General features: G+C 33.8%; 1 protein-coding gene across 1 annotated transcript in view; it reads right to left on the bottom strand.

Moving 5' to 3' along the window:
- LOC150082590 (katanin p80 WD40 repeat-containing subunit B1-like) overlaps positions 1–16,272 on the bottom strand; it is a 300,395-nt gene extending 284,123 nt beyond the window's left edge. Inside the window, exon 1 of the mRNA XM_090377540.1 lies at positions 15,975–16,272. Within this exon, the coding sequence (XP_090233666.1) occupies positions 15,975–16,008 (34 nt within the window). The 5' untranslated portion in view covers positions 16,009–16,272. The remainder of the gene's footprint in view (positions 1–15,974) is intronic.
- Positions 16,273–16,562: the final 290 nt, after the last annotated feature.

Raw genomic sequence — 16,562 nt, 5'->3', positions numbered from 1 at the left:
TAAGATTAAAAAAGCCACAGAAACATTTATAAGCTTATGTTTGAGAATGCTTAAGTTTAACAGTCCTTAAGGACATTACGTTTGCAAGCTCTTTAAGTTTGTTTGTTTGTTTTGTTTTTTAGGAGCATTAGTAACTAAGGCCATATTGCTCTGGGATACGCGGTGGTCATTCCCTGACCTTTCCGCATCCTCCGTATTTGGTGGTGATGGGCTCGAACCCCGGTCTAATCAAGAAGCGTGTGCTACGCACTGCTGCTCCTTCCCACCTGGCTACGGAGGCGCCTAAGCCCTTTAAGGTCCGTTATATTTGAGAACTGCTGATCTGAATGTTGCAGTGAGTAAACAAGCATTTAAGAAGTTGGACTGAACTGTGAAGTAAAACATGAGTTATAACCTATACATCTGATAATTAATAAAAAAAAAAAAAAAAAAAAAGAGTATAGTAGATTCATTTACTGTATTGTGCACAGTACAGGATGGGGGGGCACTTTAAGTGAAAAAAAAGAACTATTCTTTCAATGAAAGATGGGCAAAAACTCTGGTCACAATTCAACATGCTCTCTTTCTACCTCTTAAACCTCGGCCATCCTGTAGAGAAAATCCTTCAACATCCTCTAGTTGAGAATCACTGATCTAGAATATTATCAGTTATCCAGAATAAAATAATGAACATAGATGGTTTGTTCATAATCCACTTTAACAGAAGCACCAAAAATTTGGAAGGTACTGGATAAACTAACCCAAATCAAAACTGGGTCAATTTAAATGTCAAAACTTATGATCAGTTCTCTCTCATTCATAAAAGTATAACAGTGACAAAAGGTTCAGGCAATTATTTGTATATCTTCTAAAGACTGGTATTATTTTTTTCAAGGACTGGTACTGGGTCATGGACCACACTTTGAGAAATGCTCGAGTGGAGTATTAATCTTTGTTGCAAGTAAACAAGCTAAAATAAAAATGAAAAAGTACGAACCCTCCTCAAATAACAAAAAGAAAAAACTACATTTGAAAGTCTCTTGTCATCAGTGTAATCATCCCAAACAAAGAATCAAATACAGTTACCCATCATAGCTTCATCCCGCCTTCCTTGGTACCTCTTCTCTACTGACTTTATGTCTTACTGGAATCTCTTCCCGTGCTCTTCACTAACATAGCCAAGGTATTCACACCCAATGTTAACAATAAAGCTATTAACTGCAAGGAAAAACAACTGGCAGGCACTTTACTCAGCATTAGCCATTTTGTCTTCTAGTTCTTGTGAAGCTAACATCTGCTTCAGTTGTGTACCAGTAAATATACCTATCTTTCACTTTTGCATCAGACAATTTTGAAAACATACTGCATATATGCTTGAAGGCATCACTTTGATCAACATTAGCAAATTGTTTGACCATACCCAGCTTAATATGGAGTGGCAGAAGCAAGACTTTTCTTGTAACCAAGGTTGTTTACTACAGTGTGTATGTGCCAGGTTGCAACTCAATTCTGGCAGACCATTCTCTTTACCTATAGCGCTGATCTACTGCCCTGCTGTCCTACAGGCAGAGAAAGTATTGAAACCACCTTGCAAACCCAGAAGGAACCCCAGCATTTGAAGTTCTCATTTATATTCGTTGTATTTGATCTTCTCTAACATGTGCTTCACACTTCCATATTCTTCTTTAATAAAAACAGAGTGCACAACAGGAATTGATGGGTGTACATTCACATTAAACATTCTTTCAAACTTTTACTCAAATTAGCCATCAAAAGGTGCCACTCTTCTGGATTGTGACTAATACTGATTTCTTCATAAAGACCAATCAACAAAAACAGTTGTGTAGGGATTCTTCAACAGCATAAAAATGTGCACAAATGACATGTATTTTCTGTATATACAAGTCTTGCATCTGGAATTTAGCAGATTCTGCTCTTTTAAATGAGATCTGTGCAGTGGATTTGGATAGATCCAGGTCTCTCAGTAAGTCATCCAATTCTTGCTAATTAGGGAAATGTGGCACCTTACCTGAACAGGCTTCTGAGGTGTAACCTCAATCATCCTCATCCAATTCTGATGACTCCTTTGGAGGGTGAATTGGAATTGACAGGTCTTCCTGGTATGGTACCAGAGCAACAGAAGATTGCACATTGGGATACACCACAGACTTTTTTAAAACTTCAATATATTCACCATACAAAAGTAGCAGTCATCATATTGGTTTTGGATTCTCCATATTCAAGATATAGTAAAAGACATACACTTACAACTACCAAGAATGATCCAAAGGAAATAGCACAACCTAAGAGATTTCCTGTAAATTAAAAATAATGGAATCCACTGATGATAATGCAAAGGAAGGTTTTAAAGATAGTATAAAGTTGCATATTTTAAATTTCCATGCAGAAAAAAAAATAAATAACCAGTAGAATAAGAGAATCTAAATATACTTTTTGATACCTCTGAATACATAGGAATTATAGTACTGGGTACAGAAACTCTCTCTGCCATATGTTTTTGAAGGATGTTTACTGCCTCTCTGGCTGCCACAAAATAGTTAACAATAACTAGTATAACAAAGAGAACAATAAACATATATTAATTAACAATTAATGATCATAATATGAGGGTATAAACTGATCAAATTAAATCAGATAGACACCGATCTGATCTGATTTATTTATATGCACAATTCTTCCCATTCATAACATATGCAGATCATATTACTATTAAGTGTAGTAATAACAGAAACCCAAAATAAGACCGAGCAAAAAAAAATTTTTTTTTAACAAAATGTTAAATGTGACACTCGTTAACTACCTACAACAAAAAAAAAAAAAAAAAAACAACTAGTTACTACTAAATAGTTAGTACTAAACACGTAATAACGTAATAAAAAAGTTGAAAAATTGAAAGGATAAGCCAGCACTTAACTTTAAACATTAAAATACATACAAATATAATATGTTATCTTTATCTAAGAGAATTTTTAAAAACAGCAACACAAAACAGAAATTAAATCTGTAGCAGTGGTTTTACTGAAAGAATGCTATCAGGATCTAGATTCTTCTAACATCTTTCTGCCAAAAGATAAAAGGTATTCAGTAGGGTGTGTTAAGCATGACAAAAGGATATTTACCACAAGATAGTTATACAGGAGTTTGAAGAAACATACACTGCTAATAAGTTGCTTTATCTTTAAATGAAGACAACATTAGGATGTAACAAAAGTGGAAGTTCAGATGATTAAAAAAAATCACAGGAAATGGTTTAAGCAAGAAAGAAGAAACCCAACTTCCATTTGGACAAGTTTTCTATTCTCAACTTGTGAAACCAAGGACTGGATTTACTAATGACTGCTTTCCAGTGCTGATGGAGACTAGTTGTGATATGCTTTATTCTTGAGGCTGGCCATGATTCTGTATTTATTACAGATAAATACACTGTTTGTTCAAATCTGCATGCTTCTGCAAAAAACATGTAGTCCAATATTAAACAAGTGCCACATGAAGTTATTAATACTCTTCTTTCTATGTGGCCATCCTGAGGCATGAACAATTTGTTTTTTTAATCTAAACATCCTTGGTACATTTGCTATAAAACCAGAGTTCATCTAGAGTTCATGAGTAGAAGGTGAAGTGAGGAATAATGAGTTTTAGTGATATGATCAAAGCAAGCAGGCTCGGATTTAAAACACTAGTTCAACTGAAGGAAAGAGAATGAAGCTACATATCACCTAAATGAATACTATATTTTCTAGAATACCCAATGTCCCTGGATAACCAGTTCATGTTATTTTTTAATATATAGAAAAAATAAAATAAAATAATGTGAATTTATTTTCTACAAGCTGCTCAACAGAACAAGTTGATTTTTTTTCTCTGCCTCTTGATTTTATTTTCAAGTTTTTCCCTATTTCTGAAAGATCATAACTGCATACCTTTAGTATTCATGAACTAGATAGTATGAATCAGAGTTGTAATACTCAATATGTGGTGTCTCCGTAGCCAGGTGGGAAGGAGCAGCAGTGCGTAGCACACGCTTCTTGATTAGACCGGGGTTCGAGCCCGTCACCACCAAATACGAAGGACGCGGAAAGGTCAGGGAATGACCACCGCATATCCCGGAGCAATATGGCCTTAGTTGCTAATGCTCCTAAAAACCAAATAACAACAACAACAACTCAATATGTTCTACGTTGATATTGAAAATCGTTTTGAATATTTTCATTAGATTCTTTTTAATTGCGTTAAATTGATTTGAATTGTGTTAAATTGGTTTTTAATTATTTATATTTTACTCTAATGTAAGTTGTCGATTTTTTCGTTTTAATTTCTGGGGAGTATCATACGGAAGTGTTCTACGTACTATATTGAGGTAAATTCCTCTTATTATTTTACAAGTATTCATGAACATACACACAATGCCTTACAGAGGGTCAAAAGATAGATGTGCAGAGGTTTTCCTTCAGCCAGCAGGTGGGTGATTGTTGGAACAAACTTGCATCTGTTGTTGTGGAAGTGGATACTCTAAATAAATTCAAAGAAGAATTAAATAAATTACTGGAGGGGATGGATGGGTGATGTAGGAGGATTTTTTTTTTAATGTTTTTTTAAAGCTGCTGCTTTAAAAGTTTGCTTTCTTGCATCATATGCCACTACTAATAATCATATAATGACATAGCTAGTCTGGGACCATTGTGCACAATTTTAGAGCCCTCAAGCCAATGATCATCCTACTGGTCTAGTCCTCTGTCACCTTAGGATTCTGGAGTGTGCACCACTGCACCTCAATAAATCTGGACTGTCAACAATTAACTATATTGTCCAGACTGTAAGATGCATCCAATTTTCTGAAGTTGAATTTTGTGAAAAAATATTTTTCTGCGCATATCTGAAACACAAATTCACGTGCTTACTAAAAAAATCAGTGTGGAAGAAATTTACTCATTGCAGAATCCCAAAAATTTCCTATTGTCATATTCCTCACTATCAATATTATGATTTGAACTTTCACTTTCTTCAAAAAATGCATCTTCTTCATTGCTATCAAGGGTTCCACATTTCTTGAAAGACCCAGTTTCAAGAAGGAAGTAGGATTCACTGATCTTTTTCTGGGGAACAAAGAAAGGGTTCTAACAAGCATGCACAAGTCTTCACTCATATAAGCTAGGCAATACCAACTTACAATCTTATCAAAATATATATATACTGTACTATGTTATATATATATCACTGCCTGCAATAAGTACAACTTCGGACCACAAGGCAAAGCAAAATTTTAAACATTTTCCAGGAAAAAAAAAAAGTGTGCTGCATGGTCCATAAAACATAGTACATTAACTAATAAAGGGTACCCACCAAAATTAGAAAGAAAGTGAGAGAGGCAATTTCTGTAATGGGTAAGGGAAGGTGCCTTTCACTTCCAGCAATAAACAATATTGGTCTTGTTAGCTATTCATTTCTATCAAAAATCACATTATCATGATATCTGAATGAATCATACACACATTGATAGAACATAAAAATATTCACTTCTGAAAGAAATTAACTTTTTATGCACAGCAACCTTCCAAGTTGCATTTTAATAAATATCGGTAATAAATAATACATTCCTTTTAAACTATGCCCAGATAGGCAAATAAAAATTCTGAACTTAATAAAAGAACAACAATTTTATTTGTTTACCATAGCTTTAGGAAAAATCTCAAGGTTCAGATTAAATCTGCAAATAAGCCACACAACTAAATTTTTTTTCTTTGTGTAAAAAAAAAATATCACCAAGTGAAAAGTCAGAAAGGTCAAAGCCATTCTACAGTCACTGTAAAAATTTTACAATAATTGCAGAATGCAGCAGTGATTGTGGTGAAGTAAGCTTGTAGATGTAATGCTAAGCCACATAATTATTCAATAAAGGAAACTGATTATACTCGAATAACAACACAGAGGAAGAGGTTTATAATCTATATTAGATTGTTGTTATTTGGTTTTTTAGGAGCATTAGCAACTAAGGCCATATTGCTCCGGGGATATGCGGTGGTCATTCCCTGACCTTTCCGCATCCTCCATATTTGGTGGTCACGGGCTCGAACCCCGGTCTAATCAAGAAGCGTGTGCTATGCACTGCTGCTCCTGCCCACCTGGCTACGGAGGTGCCCTATATTAGATTCCCACTGAAATAAAATAAAAAGGGTTGAAAATAACCATCTGCACTAATAGGAGTACCAAATTTGAGTGGCCTCTAGAACAGTATCCAAAAAAACAACTATTCTAGAGACCACTCTAGATTGCTCATATTGCTAATTCTAGAATAGTATTTTTCAAATACTATTCTAAAATAGTGTTAATGTTTGAATAGTGTTCGTGAATATTGCTAATTCTAGAATAGTGTTTTTCAAACACTATTCTAGAATTAGCAATATCCACGAATTAGCAAGAGATCACAAAAACGTACGTTATTTTTGCCTACAACACAGGCATGCAGCTTTAATGGCAGCAAATCAATAGTCAATTTTGCAAAATTACCTGTTCACTCAAGAATGACAACTAAAAGTTATGTGAAACAGTACTGCAAAAATGAATAAATAATTTCCATAATTCTGTTTTGCGAAGCAAAATCAACAGTGGTTGTATCTTTTAACTCACAACTTAACAGTACTAACCAGTTTCTGGTTTTATTTTGCTTTTCTGCTTAAAGGAAAAAGGGTATCACTGATCTAGGATGGCCACAAAAATTAGTTTAAATTCTTTGAAATCTTGAGAAATAGACAAAAAAAAAAAAAAAAAAAAAATTACAATTAAATTATAAAGTATGTCCTAATTAGCCCAAAACAGTTTCTTAAAAAATTACCATTCCTTCAAAACCATTCCAGAAGGGGGGAAAATTAAACAGGGGGTGCATAAGCAATGCACTCAGTGTACTACAGGAAACCTAAAGGAATTCATTTACTAAGTGAAAAAACATAAGACAGTTTCTACTGAAATGCTCTGAGGACTTGCTAGGCAACTATGGGATCTAGTTCTAGGCAAATTAAGAAACTATTCTTATGGAAAAACACAGAGCATTTTTCTATAAGAACAGTTTTCGTCACTACTACTTATCTTGTAGTCAGCTTTTTTCCTGCAGTATACGCAAACTACATTGCTATGTGTTTTTAATTCATACTTTTTTTAAATTTTGGAGATAAGCATTTTTGAAATAATGTTCCTATACTAATAAAAACATGCTTTAAAATTTTCTAAGTGAAACATTTTTTTTGCCTACCTGCTTCCCAAGCATTTAAAGTTAGAAAATATATTACCTTTACTTCATCACACACAGTAATTCTGGAGATAACTAATGTGCTCTGTTCTAGTCTAAAGAGTGACTTCTATCTTTCTATCTTTTTTGTTGAGGAAGAAGGCGGGGGGGGGGGGGGGGTAGTATCTGGGACACCCACCTCAGGATTCTTAACTCACACCGTATATATGGCTTTCACAGCTCAAGCTGTGTTTTCCCCTATATAGCAAAACTCCATTTTTTACTGCAAAAGAGAAGTTCCCAAAGTATGGGGCATGCCACCCTGAGGGGGAAGCTTGTTTTCATGAAGCACGTTAATAAAATATGAACAAATCATCCTACTAATCCAGGTATGAAGCATTTTTTGTTTATTTCTTTGAGATTAAATATATTGAAATATAGATATCGATTTTAAAAAGTATGTAAAGTTTAGGTCAAATTGTTTTTTTTGCACTTGTCTGAAATTTGGGTGGGGGGCACATTAAATTTATAAAAATCAAGGGAGGCGATCATGGTATAAAAGTTTGGGACCTCTGATCCAAAAGCAATAATCACATCCTAAGGATGCACATAAAAAAAATTGACAATTACCCACTACAGAGGGGACAAAACAGTAGTGAGCTAGCCATGTGTTAGCTCCAAAACTCTTATAGTAACAGGAAACCACACAATTTATAACAGAGATACAGAATTTATTATGTATATGAACAATAACTACCATATTTCAAAGAGGCTTACTTCTGCTGTTTGAGTACTTTTTGACACAGACTACTTTGGTCACAGTGCACCAGTTCATATAGTTTTTGTGTATTAGCTATACAAGTATATGTTCCCAGGGTAAAAAACCTAGAATAATTCACAGAGAAATCCAACTCCCTCTGTGGAGCTTCAGTTGAAGAGACCTTTAAGAATTCCTCCAGTCTCTGAATGGATTTAAACCTGAAGCTCTCCAAATAAGTAAAAAATGAAGGACCTACTATTACTGTCACAGAGGATCCTTATTACATTCTTTGACAATACAGAAATATGCAAAAGAACAGCAAAACAGTGAATAACATGCCACTTATTGTTATAATTATGCATTCTAACACATGAAATATAAATTTATTTTTAACATCATACCAATGGCCACAAGTGTTTACAAATTCATTGTACCTACTTAAGGACAGTCAGCACCACAGTTAACAATAAGCTGCAGTGTGTGTGTGTGTGTCAGCATACAGATTTAAACTCACATTATACACACAAGAGATCCTGTATACACTACACTAGGACCACAGCCAGACTGTAGTGCCCAAACTAAATACTTATAGGTTATAAATATTCTATAGAGTATTTGGCAGGCATCAGCAATTGTGCAATTTTGCCTAAAACAGAAACTAAAATGATAAATAAAACAGATTGGCTGGATAATGGCAATTGAGGTTTAACAGTGATAATGCAATACATTGCATTTATCACTGTTAAACCCCAATCTTACGCATAGTCTCATGCTTTATGCGAAATAATCACCTTAGTTTATACTACTACACACCATTGGGCATCTCTCATATTGTGTAGTTATACTTCATAATTGGATTGTCATGATTAAAACACCAGGGTCCCTACACGCCCACCAAGGAGAGGCCAACAAGCCTTGAAACGGTGCTATGTGGGAAGTAGTATCCGCAGAGAATAAGTAACATTAATCTTCTCCATTGGTGAAGTGTTACTTATTTGAGGAAGCGCAATACCATGGCATATCATAGTGAAGGTATTCACAATACTATGAGATACAATTAAAATGATGCCAATAATCTACTTCAGCAGTTCACTGTGAGCAAAACATGATGCAATGGCACTAACCCGTTTAATAGTGAATCTTACACAGTCTCATGCTTTATGAAAAATAATCACCTTAGTATATTTTACCTATAGAATGCATAACAAAAAGATTTTGTTAAATGATTCAAATCAGGTATTAAATATATTTTATGTGAATATCTGAATGTTGTTGCCATACATATAGTAATCTTGAGGTTCCCTAAATTCGGAGACACTTAACTGGCCACTTATCCTATTAATGTTTACTGTAGATACTTGAGTACAAGTAGACTGATGATAAACTAACTGCTAGTTTGGGACATTAGGAAGTCAGAAAAAGTATTGATCCATATATAAGTCAATATTAGATGTGTTTTAAGGGGCTAGCTGATTCTGCCTGATCTTGTATATTTCAGAATAACAAAATGGGTGAAGTCTGCAAAATTTGATCCAAAACCTTTTATGATAGTAAATGAATGAATTAGTATTTTATAAAAGCAAAGCTGCTGTTAATCACTTACCTTAACCTTCACTCACTCGCACCCTCACTTGTAACAATGCCACTTGCATGGCATCTATTTAATCCCTGTTTTGTTTTACTTATAAAAAAAAAAAATAAATTTTAGCTTTTTACTGAACTGAAAACAGTATTCTATTAATTATGACTTGATGGCAGCTGCAGTTTATCATTGACAAATGCAAGGTACTGCACATGGGTACTAATAACCCCAGAGTAACTTATCAAGTGTGTGGTACTACACTCAGGGGAGTGAAAAATGAAAAGACCTGTGGGTAATTATGCTGTTATTTTTGTTATTTGGTTTTTAGGATCATTAGCAACTAATGGGTAATTATGCAGTCAGACATGAAATTCTCTGAGCAGTGCAGACATGCTGCCAGGACAGCTCATGGTGTTTTGTCAATGATATACAGAAACTTCGCTAGCAGGGATAAGGAGGTGATTATCCCTTTGTATAGGGCCATGGTTAGGCCACATCTTGAGTACTGTATACAGGTCCGGAGCACTCACTTTAGGAAGGATGTAGATCTGTTGGAATTGGTGCAGAGAAGGGCAACCAGATTGGTGAAATGAATAAAAGGGTGCTCTTTCCTAGAAAGCTTCAGTTCTACAAACTGCAGTGTCTCGAGACCAGGCACCTACAGGGAGATCTCACTGAGCTGTTTAAAACCTTGAATAGATTCAGTAAGCCGAATGTTAATGGTATTCTTCCACTTGCTGAGACTACACACATGAAGGAACATAAATTCAAGTTGAGGAAGGATGGTTGCAAGATAGATGTGCAAAGTTTGCCTTCAGCCAGCAGGTGGTTGATTGTAGGAACATGCTTCCATCTGTTTTTGTGGAAGTGGAGGGTTGAATAAATTTAAGGGGGAACTAGACAAATTCTTGGGGGGTACAAATGGGTGAACTGTGTTTTGCTTTTTTTTTTTTTTTTTGGGATGATGCCATATAAGCTTGCTTTCTTGCATCAGTCGCCAATACTACTACTAAGAGACTGGAAGATCTCTGCTGTACAAACTCAAAGGCTAATTAAATAAGCACAACCTGCAAGTAGTGAAAAATTAATGTTTATTCCAGTTCTAGATACAGAAAGTTGAAACAATATGATCGTGTTAGTAGAGGCATGGGATGCAAAAAAGCAAACTTACACAGCATCAGCAAAAAAAAAAAAAAAGAAAAAAGTCCCATTTCACCTATCCATTCGCTACAAAATTTTGTCCAGTTGTTCCTCGAATTTAAACTATCAACTTCCAAATGAATGATGGAAGTTTGTTCCGGCAATTAACCACCTGCTGGCTAAAGGCAAATTTACACACATCTATTCTACAACTGTCTTTCCTCAGTTTGAATTTATGTCCTCTTGGGTGTATAAGCTGAGCAAGAGGAAGAATCCCATCAGTATTGGGCTTGCTCAAACCATTCAATAAAAAAACACTGAAGCTTCACAGATGAGATCCAAATCCACTTCTTCAAAGTGTACTAGAAAGACAGCATACTATTATTCTCATAACATTTATTATGAATTAAAGATATTCTTCATAACTGTTTTAAACATTTTGAATCTTATTCAATTCTATTTATATTTCAACTACTGACAGGAATTTTTACACCAATAACTGTCTAAATTCTCAAATTATGAAACATTGTAAGAGTTATTACATATTTGCAATATTCTGAAATGGCTACATAAATATTCTAGAACTAATCCTTTTAATGACTAATGGATGCATATTATTTAGTAAATTTAAATACACTAATTATATATATTTAAAAAAAAAACTAGAAACTTGAAGTTACACAGAAAATGAAAGCTAAACTATCTTCTCTAGCCTTATTGTACTACATTTAAAGGGCAAACAAGTCAGTTTTTCATGTTGCAGAGGAAAGTCTCATGGAATTTAAGTCAATATGACTCCAAGCTGAAATAATTACTGTTTCAAATTTCTGTGCCAGAAGTAAAAATAATGATAAAGCTATATCTAAGTTTGCGGCTTATTTATTTTGCCTGAAACCGCTACATCACATAAGCAACATATGATTAAAAGTATTATTATGTACAGATTCAATCTGAAGATTTTTTAAAACAGCTGGAGACATCAATGATAACGGTTTACATTAAGAATAAAAACAGAACCTAAACAAATGAAAAGATGAAGTTACGTCTATAAATTTTTGGTTTATTATTAGAGCTAATTTCATTCTATTAAAATATCAAAGCCATGTCCATGATGAGGGTAAACACTATTCACAAAATGCAATGGAAAGAGCTTGCCAACAATATGCTATCACTGCCTCAAGAGCAAACCACATTGATATTATAAGTTGGTGTAGCTAATCTGCAATCATACACAGCATATCTGTTAAATATTCATGAACAGTGTTCACCTGGAGGATAATTTAATGCACTTTCAAATTAACATGATATTTTTATAAGTTAATTTAAATATGTACACTTTAATACAGTAAAAAAGTGCAGTCTAATTTAATTTCTAAAAGGTGCAGTCCAATTCATTCAAATAGATACAAGCCAGAAAATGGAACTGTGTGATATTGTATTGTAAATGGTATTGTATGTGTACAGGTAGATAACATGCCTTTTGCAAATGACCCAGTAATTTATAGAGCACACACATCAATACTTCCTTAGCTTTTTTTAATGTCTAAAACTTTTGTAAAATATGATATTTATATTTTCTAAAATGTAACTATCTTGTTATTTCAAATGAGGTAAGCTATATCCCATACAGGTCCTATCAAATTCAAATCTACAACAGTTGGCTATCACTGTTTAACTACTGAAAACACACACACACACACACAAATCAGGACAATACTATCATAATGGCTTCACACTGCTGAAAGGGAAATGAATTGGAAGCTTTTTTTTTTTTTTTTTTTTTTTTTGTTTCCTTCTTTAATGCTTTTAAATGAGCAGCTAATCAAGTAATTAATAAAAGTATAAAAAAATAAAATTGGGTCTAGGTATTCTGAGTTGTCGGCTACAGATTGTCTCCGTAGCCGAGTGGTCAGGAGCGGGTGTGCAGTAACGCACGCTCTTTGAGTAGACTGGGGTTCAAGCCCCTGACTGCTGAATACGGTCGATCTGCCAACCCGCACTAGACCAGCGTGGCAGATTATGGTCCATTTCCCTCAGCATGAATTGTTAAGGAGGCTTCCATCCTGCAGTGGGTTGATAATGGCTGCACTTTACCTTTTTTTTTATTCTGAGTTAAGGCTGCTACTTCTACTTGAACACTGTAGGACTGCATGAAGGTATTTAAAAGCAAAAGTTGAAAGCGAATAAATCTTAGATACATTATTGTATTAGATTATTTGATTTATTAAACTGTACTTTATCACTAATATCTAACACTAATATGTATTTTAAAGTGCATTCTAGAAGATAACACCTTAATGTGCAAAATACACAAGCAGGCATAAGCACATTACAAATATTGCTTCCTCTGCATCTAAAAAACTGGGTTTTCTCTTTCACTATCGGCATTACTTTTCTTCCAAACAGCTGTTCACTCTGTACAAATCGTAAATCCACCCTACCATAGAATATTGTTCCCACATCTGGGGCAGTGACCCCCACCCCCAAACCTCTCTCAGGCTTCTAGATTCCATTCAAAAGTGGCCGGTTAGGTTAATTAATGACTCATCGCTAACAAAGTCTCTCCACTCTTTGTCTCACAGACATTGTTTCTTCTGCATGCCTTTTCTATAGTACTTCCACAGGCACTGTCTTCTGAATTGTCTTCTATAACTCCCACTCTCTCTTCCAAATCAGTCCAAACATGTGCCACAACCAGTCATCCTTTTATTATTGAACTTCAAACTCACAGAACCAAATTTTATTTTTCCTCATTTATTCATTAAAAACTTCAGTTTTCTGGAATAAGCTCCCTTCACACACATTTCCTAAAAATTACAATTTACAGAAATTCAAGTCTAATGTCAACAAATATTTTCTTTCATCTTCTCAACCTTTTATAATGAGAACCCCAAGTACTAAATACTTGGGGTTCTCATTATAAAAAAAAAGAAAAAAAAAAAAGAAAGAAAGAAAGAAAGAGCAGAGATGTAATGTTCTCCAGGTGGATGTGTATTTTTCTACTGCTAGATGACGATTAAAGCTTAATGATTTCCTGGAATGCTGTTTTAGCACCCCCCCCCCACCCCAAAATTACTTTAGCTCCTTACCCCTCTAGAAAATCCTGACTGCCTTTGGGTATCTCAAAAACAAGTTTAAAAAAAAAAAAAGGAAGGTATAAGTTTAATATATCTTGCTATAAAGAACAACTTAATTCACAAACATTTTAGAGCAGAGACCAGCAACTGGTTGATTAAAGTGCATAAAACAAAAATATACTACACCTAAAAACAAGCTAAACATTCCACTAAAAATTAATATAAAAGCTTTGGTAAGTATTACAAAAATTTCTTGTATATTAATATTAAATATACAAGAACATATACTTATATTTAAATATATTTTTATAAGTATAGTTATAAAATGTTATTTACAATTTTTTTGTTAGTAAAAAGTAGACTGAGAAAAAAAAACGTAAAAACAACTGAGTTAGACCAATCTTGAGACCTTGTTTATCTTTATCGTAGCTCGAATTATGGTAAAAAGTTGCCAACCCCTATTTTAGAAACAAGCCAATGGCAATAGATTAGGAATTCTACACAAGATATTACTGCTTCAGAAATGTTACCATACCAAAGCAACATTTGATCAAAGCATCAAAAATAAATAACATCCGATAGTACAACAAAATGAATAGAAAATAATCATGATGTTATTCCAGATAACAAAATTACCCACTTATATTCAGAATTATTCTTGGCTTTTCACTAATATATGACTTCGATTATAGCTGTTATAAAATCTAAGGCAGTATAGCACTGTTAATTACCATCCACTAACAGTGGATAACAATAATGTTGGACAATTCACAGATAATAAAATAACAATTAAATGGGGGCGGACAAGGAAAATTTTTCACTTACTGTAATTACAAAATAGAATGAAACAATTTAAGACCCCCTCCCCCACTTCAAATTTAGGAGTCCCTGTTGCCCAAAAATAACACGTAGCCTTAGTAAGATTATGTAGTGTATGCTAACAATAACAATTTCAAGAAACAAGAAGCAAAAACTAAAAAGGTAAATAATGTCAATAAAAAATAAAACACTTAAACTGCGATGTTCAAATAGATATTAAGAGAAATGACCAGAATAACTTTTATTTTAATATTATTTTATTTTCCAATTATTCATTTTATTTATTCATTTGGCTTCACATATTTCCCAGACAGAAGGCAGGAAATTTAACCAAATAAAGATTTCGGAATGATAGTGAGTCATTCCATTTTCCTTTGAAATGATGTATAGGAAAAATACTGGCTGAAGATATAGAAATGGAAAACCACTTTAATACAAACCAACTATTGAAATGTGTGATAAAATAACTAGCCATAAACAGGATAAAACTGCTTCAGTATGCTCAACCCCCAACACTTTTTAACAATAAATCCACAAGAATTGTGCAGTGCCCCAAATAACATACTGTTTTAGCATTACCAATCTCCCTGCTAAAAAAAAAAAAAAAAAAAAACCTTTTCAAATACTAGGGGGGGGGAGGCATTCAATAAAACAAAGCTACTATAGTAACAGGGATACACTATAAAAGAGTGCATTTTTGCTTAAAAAGTCTATATAATAATTTCTGAAAAATGACTAGGATTCTAAATTATGAAATAAATGAAAATATAGATAATCAAGTTCAAAATGAACACTTAAAGTTTCTGGAAAAATTAAAAAATAACTACTGCAGTAAAATCAGCTGACTAATTAAAAAAAATAAATAACCTGTATTACTAAAATAAATGATGCACGAACTTGCAAGCTCGTACCGCTCATTTTTCCAGTTTAGGCCTTTCGTTTTATACATATATAAATTAATCTCACCCTCCTATAACTTCCTATAAATTCTATTATTTTGTATAATTATTTGTGTTTAAATGGCATTAATAAACACAGCGTGGTACTCATTTACAAAACAACTACAACGGACTAACAAAAATTTAAAAAGAATAATACCGTTTATATTGAATTATTCAATATGTCATTATGTATACACCCTATGCATGTGAGCGATCAAAATATATCATGAAATAAAACTTTTAATACGAGTTACATCTCCACAAGTATAAATATCAACGTGACAAGAAGCCATTTCTTGTTTATGGTGCACTGGTACACATTGAACAGGTAGGCAACCTTACAGCATCCTTCATGACATTAAACTACAGTAACAACCCAGCAATGTGCAATTATTCAACTAATTATTTTCATCAAAAATTGAACATTTACACTTACGCAATTTCCATGCTCTTTTAGTTGATGAAGCCATAGCTCGAGTTCGTCCTAGCCAGAGCAATGTCTAGACATAGGACTTAACCCTAAATATTTGTATATCCAGTTTTAGTTTTACCGCGGTTTGTCGTATTACCGGTTGAAGGCCGATGAACGAAACTGGCCCTAAATTAAGCACTGTCAAGATCATTCGAATAACCTTACATAAATAATTTTCATCAAAAACGACGATTCATTAAACACACAAAACAATAAGTGTTTATTCCTGAAACTTTCTACACCGCATCACAAGACAAGCTTCATAACATAACATTAAGAAATAAATCCTTCAATCTTGGATAACACTGAAGGTCGCTAAGAGAAGACCGATGATTGGCTGTCAACTTTCAAACGTTACTTTAGTATATTTGAATTTCTTTGCTTTTCATCACATGCTTCTGTATCACAAGTAGAGAATTTTGAAACACGTACCGGCATTATACACTCATAAAGATAAATACACGCATGACAAAATACTTGTACGCAACTTTCATTTTCTGGATTTTTAACTATAGCACACTAAGGTAGATGGCGCAGTATGTCACCATGGTT

This window comes from Mastigoproctus giganteus, chromosome 7, assembly GCF_048544385.1.
Source record: "Mastigoproctus giganteus isolate SK-2022 chromosome 7, ASM4854438v1, whole genome shotgun sequence".
Taxonomy (NCBI): Eukaryota; Metazoa; Arthropoda; class Arachnida; order Uropygi; family Thelyphonidae; genus Mastigoproctus; species Mastigoproctus giganteus.
Note: the sequence above shows the minus strand (reverse complement) of the source record. Positions and strands in the feature narration are given on the sequence as shown.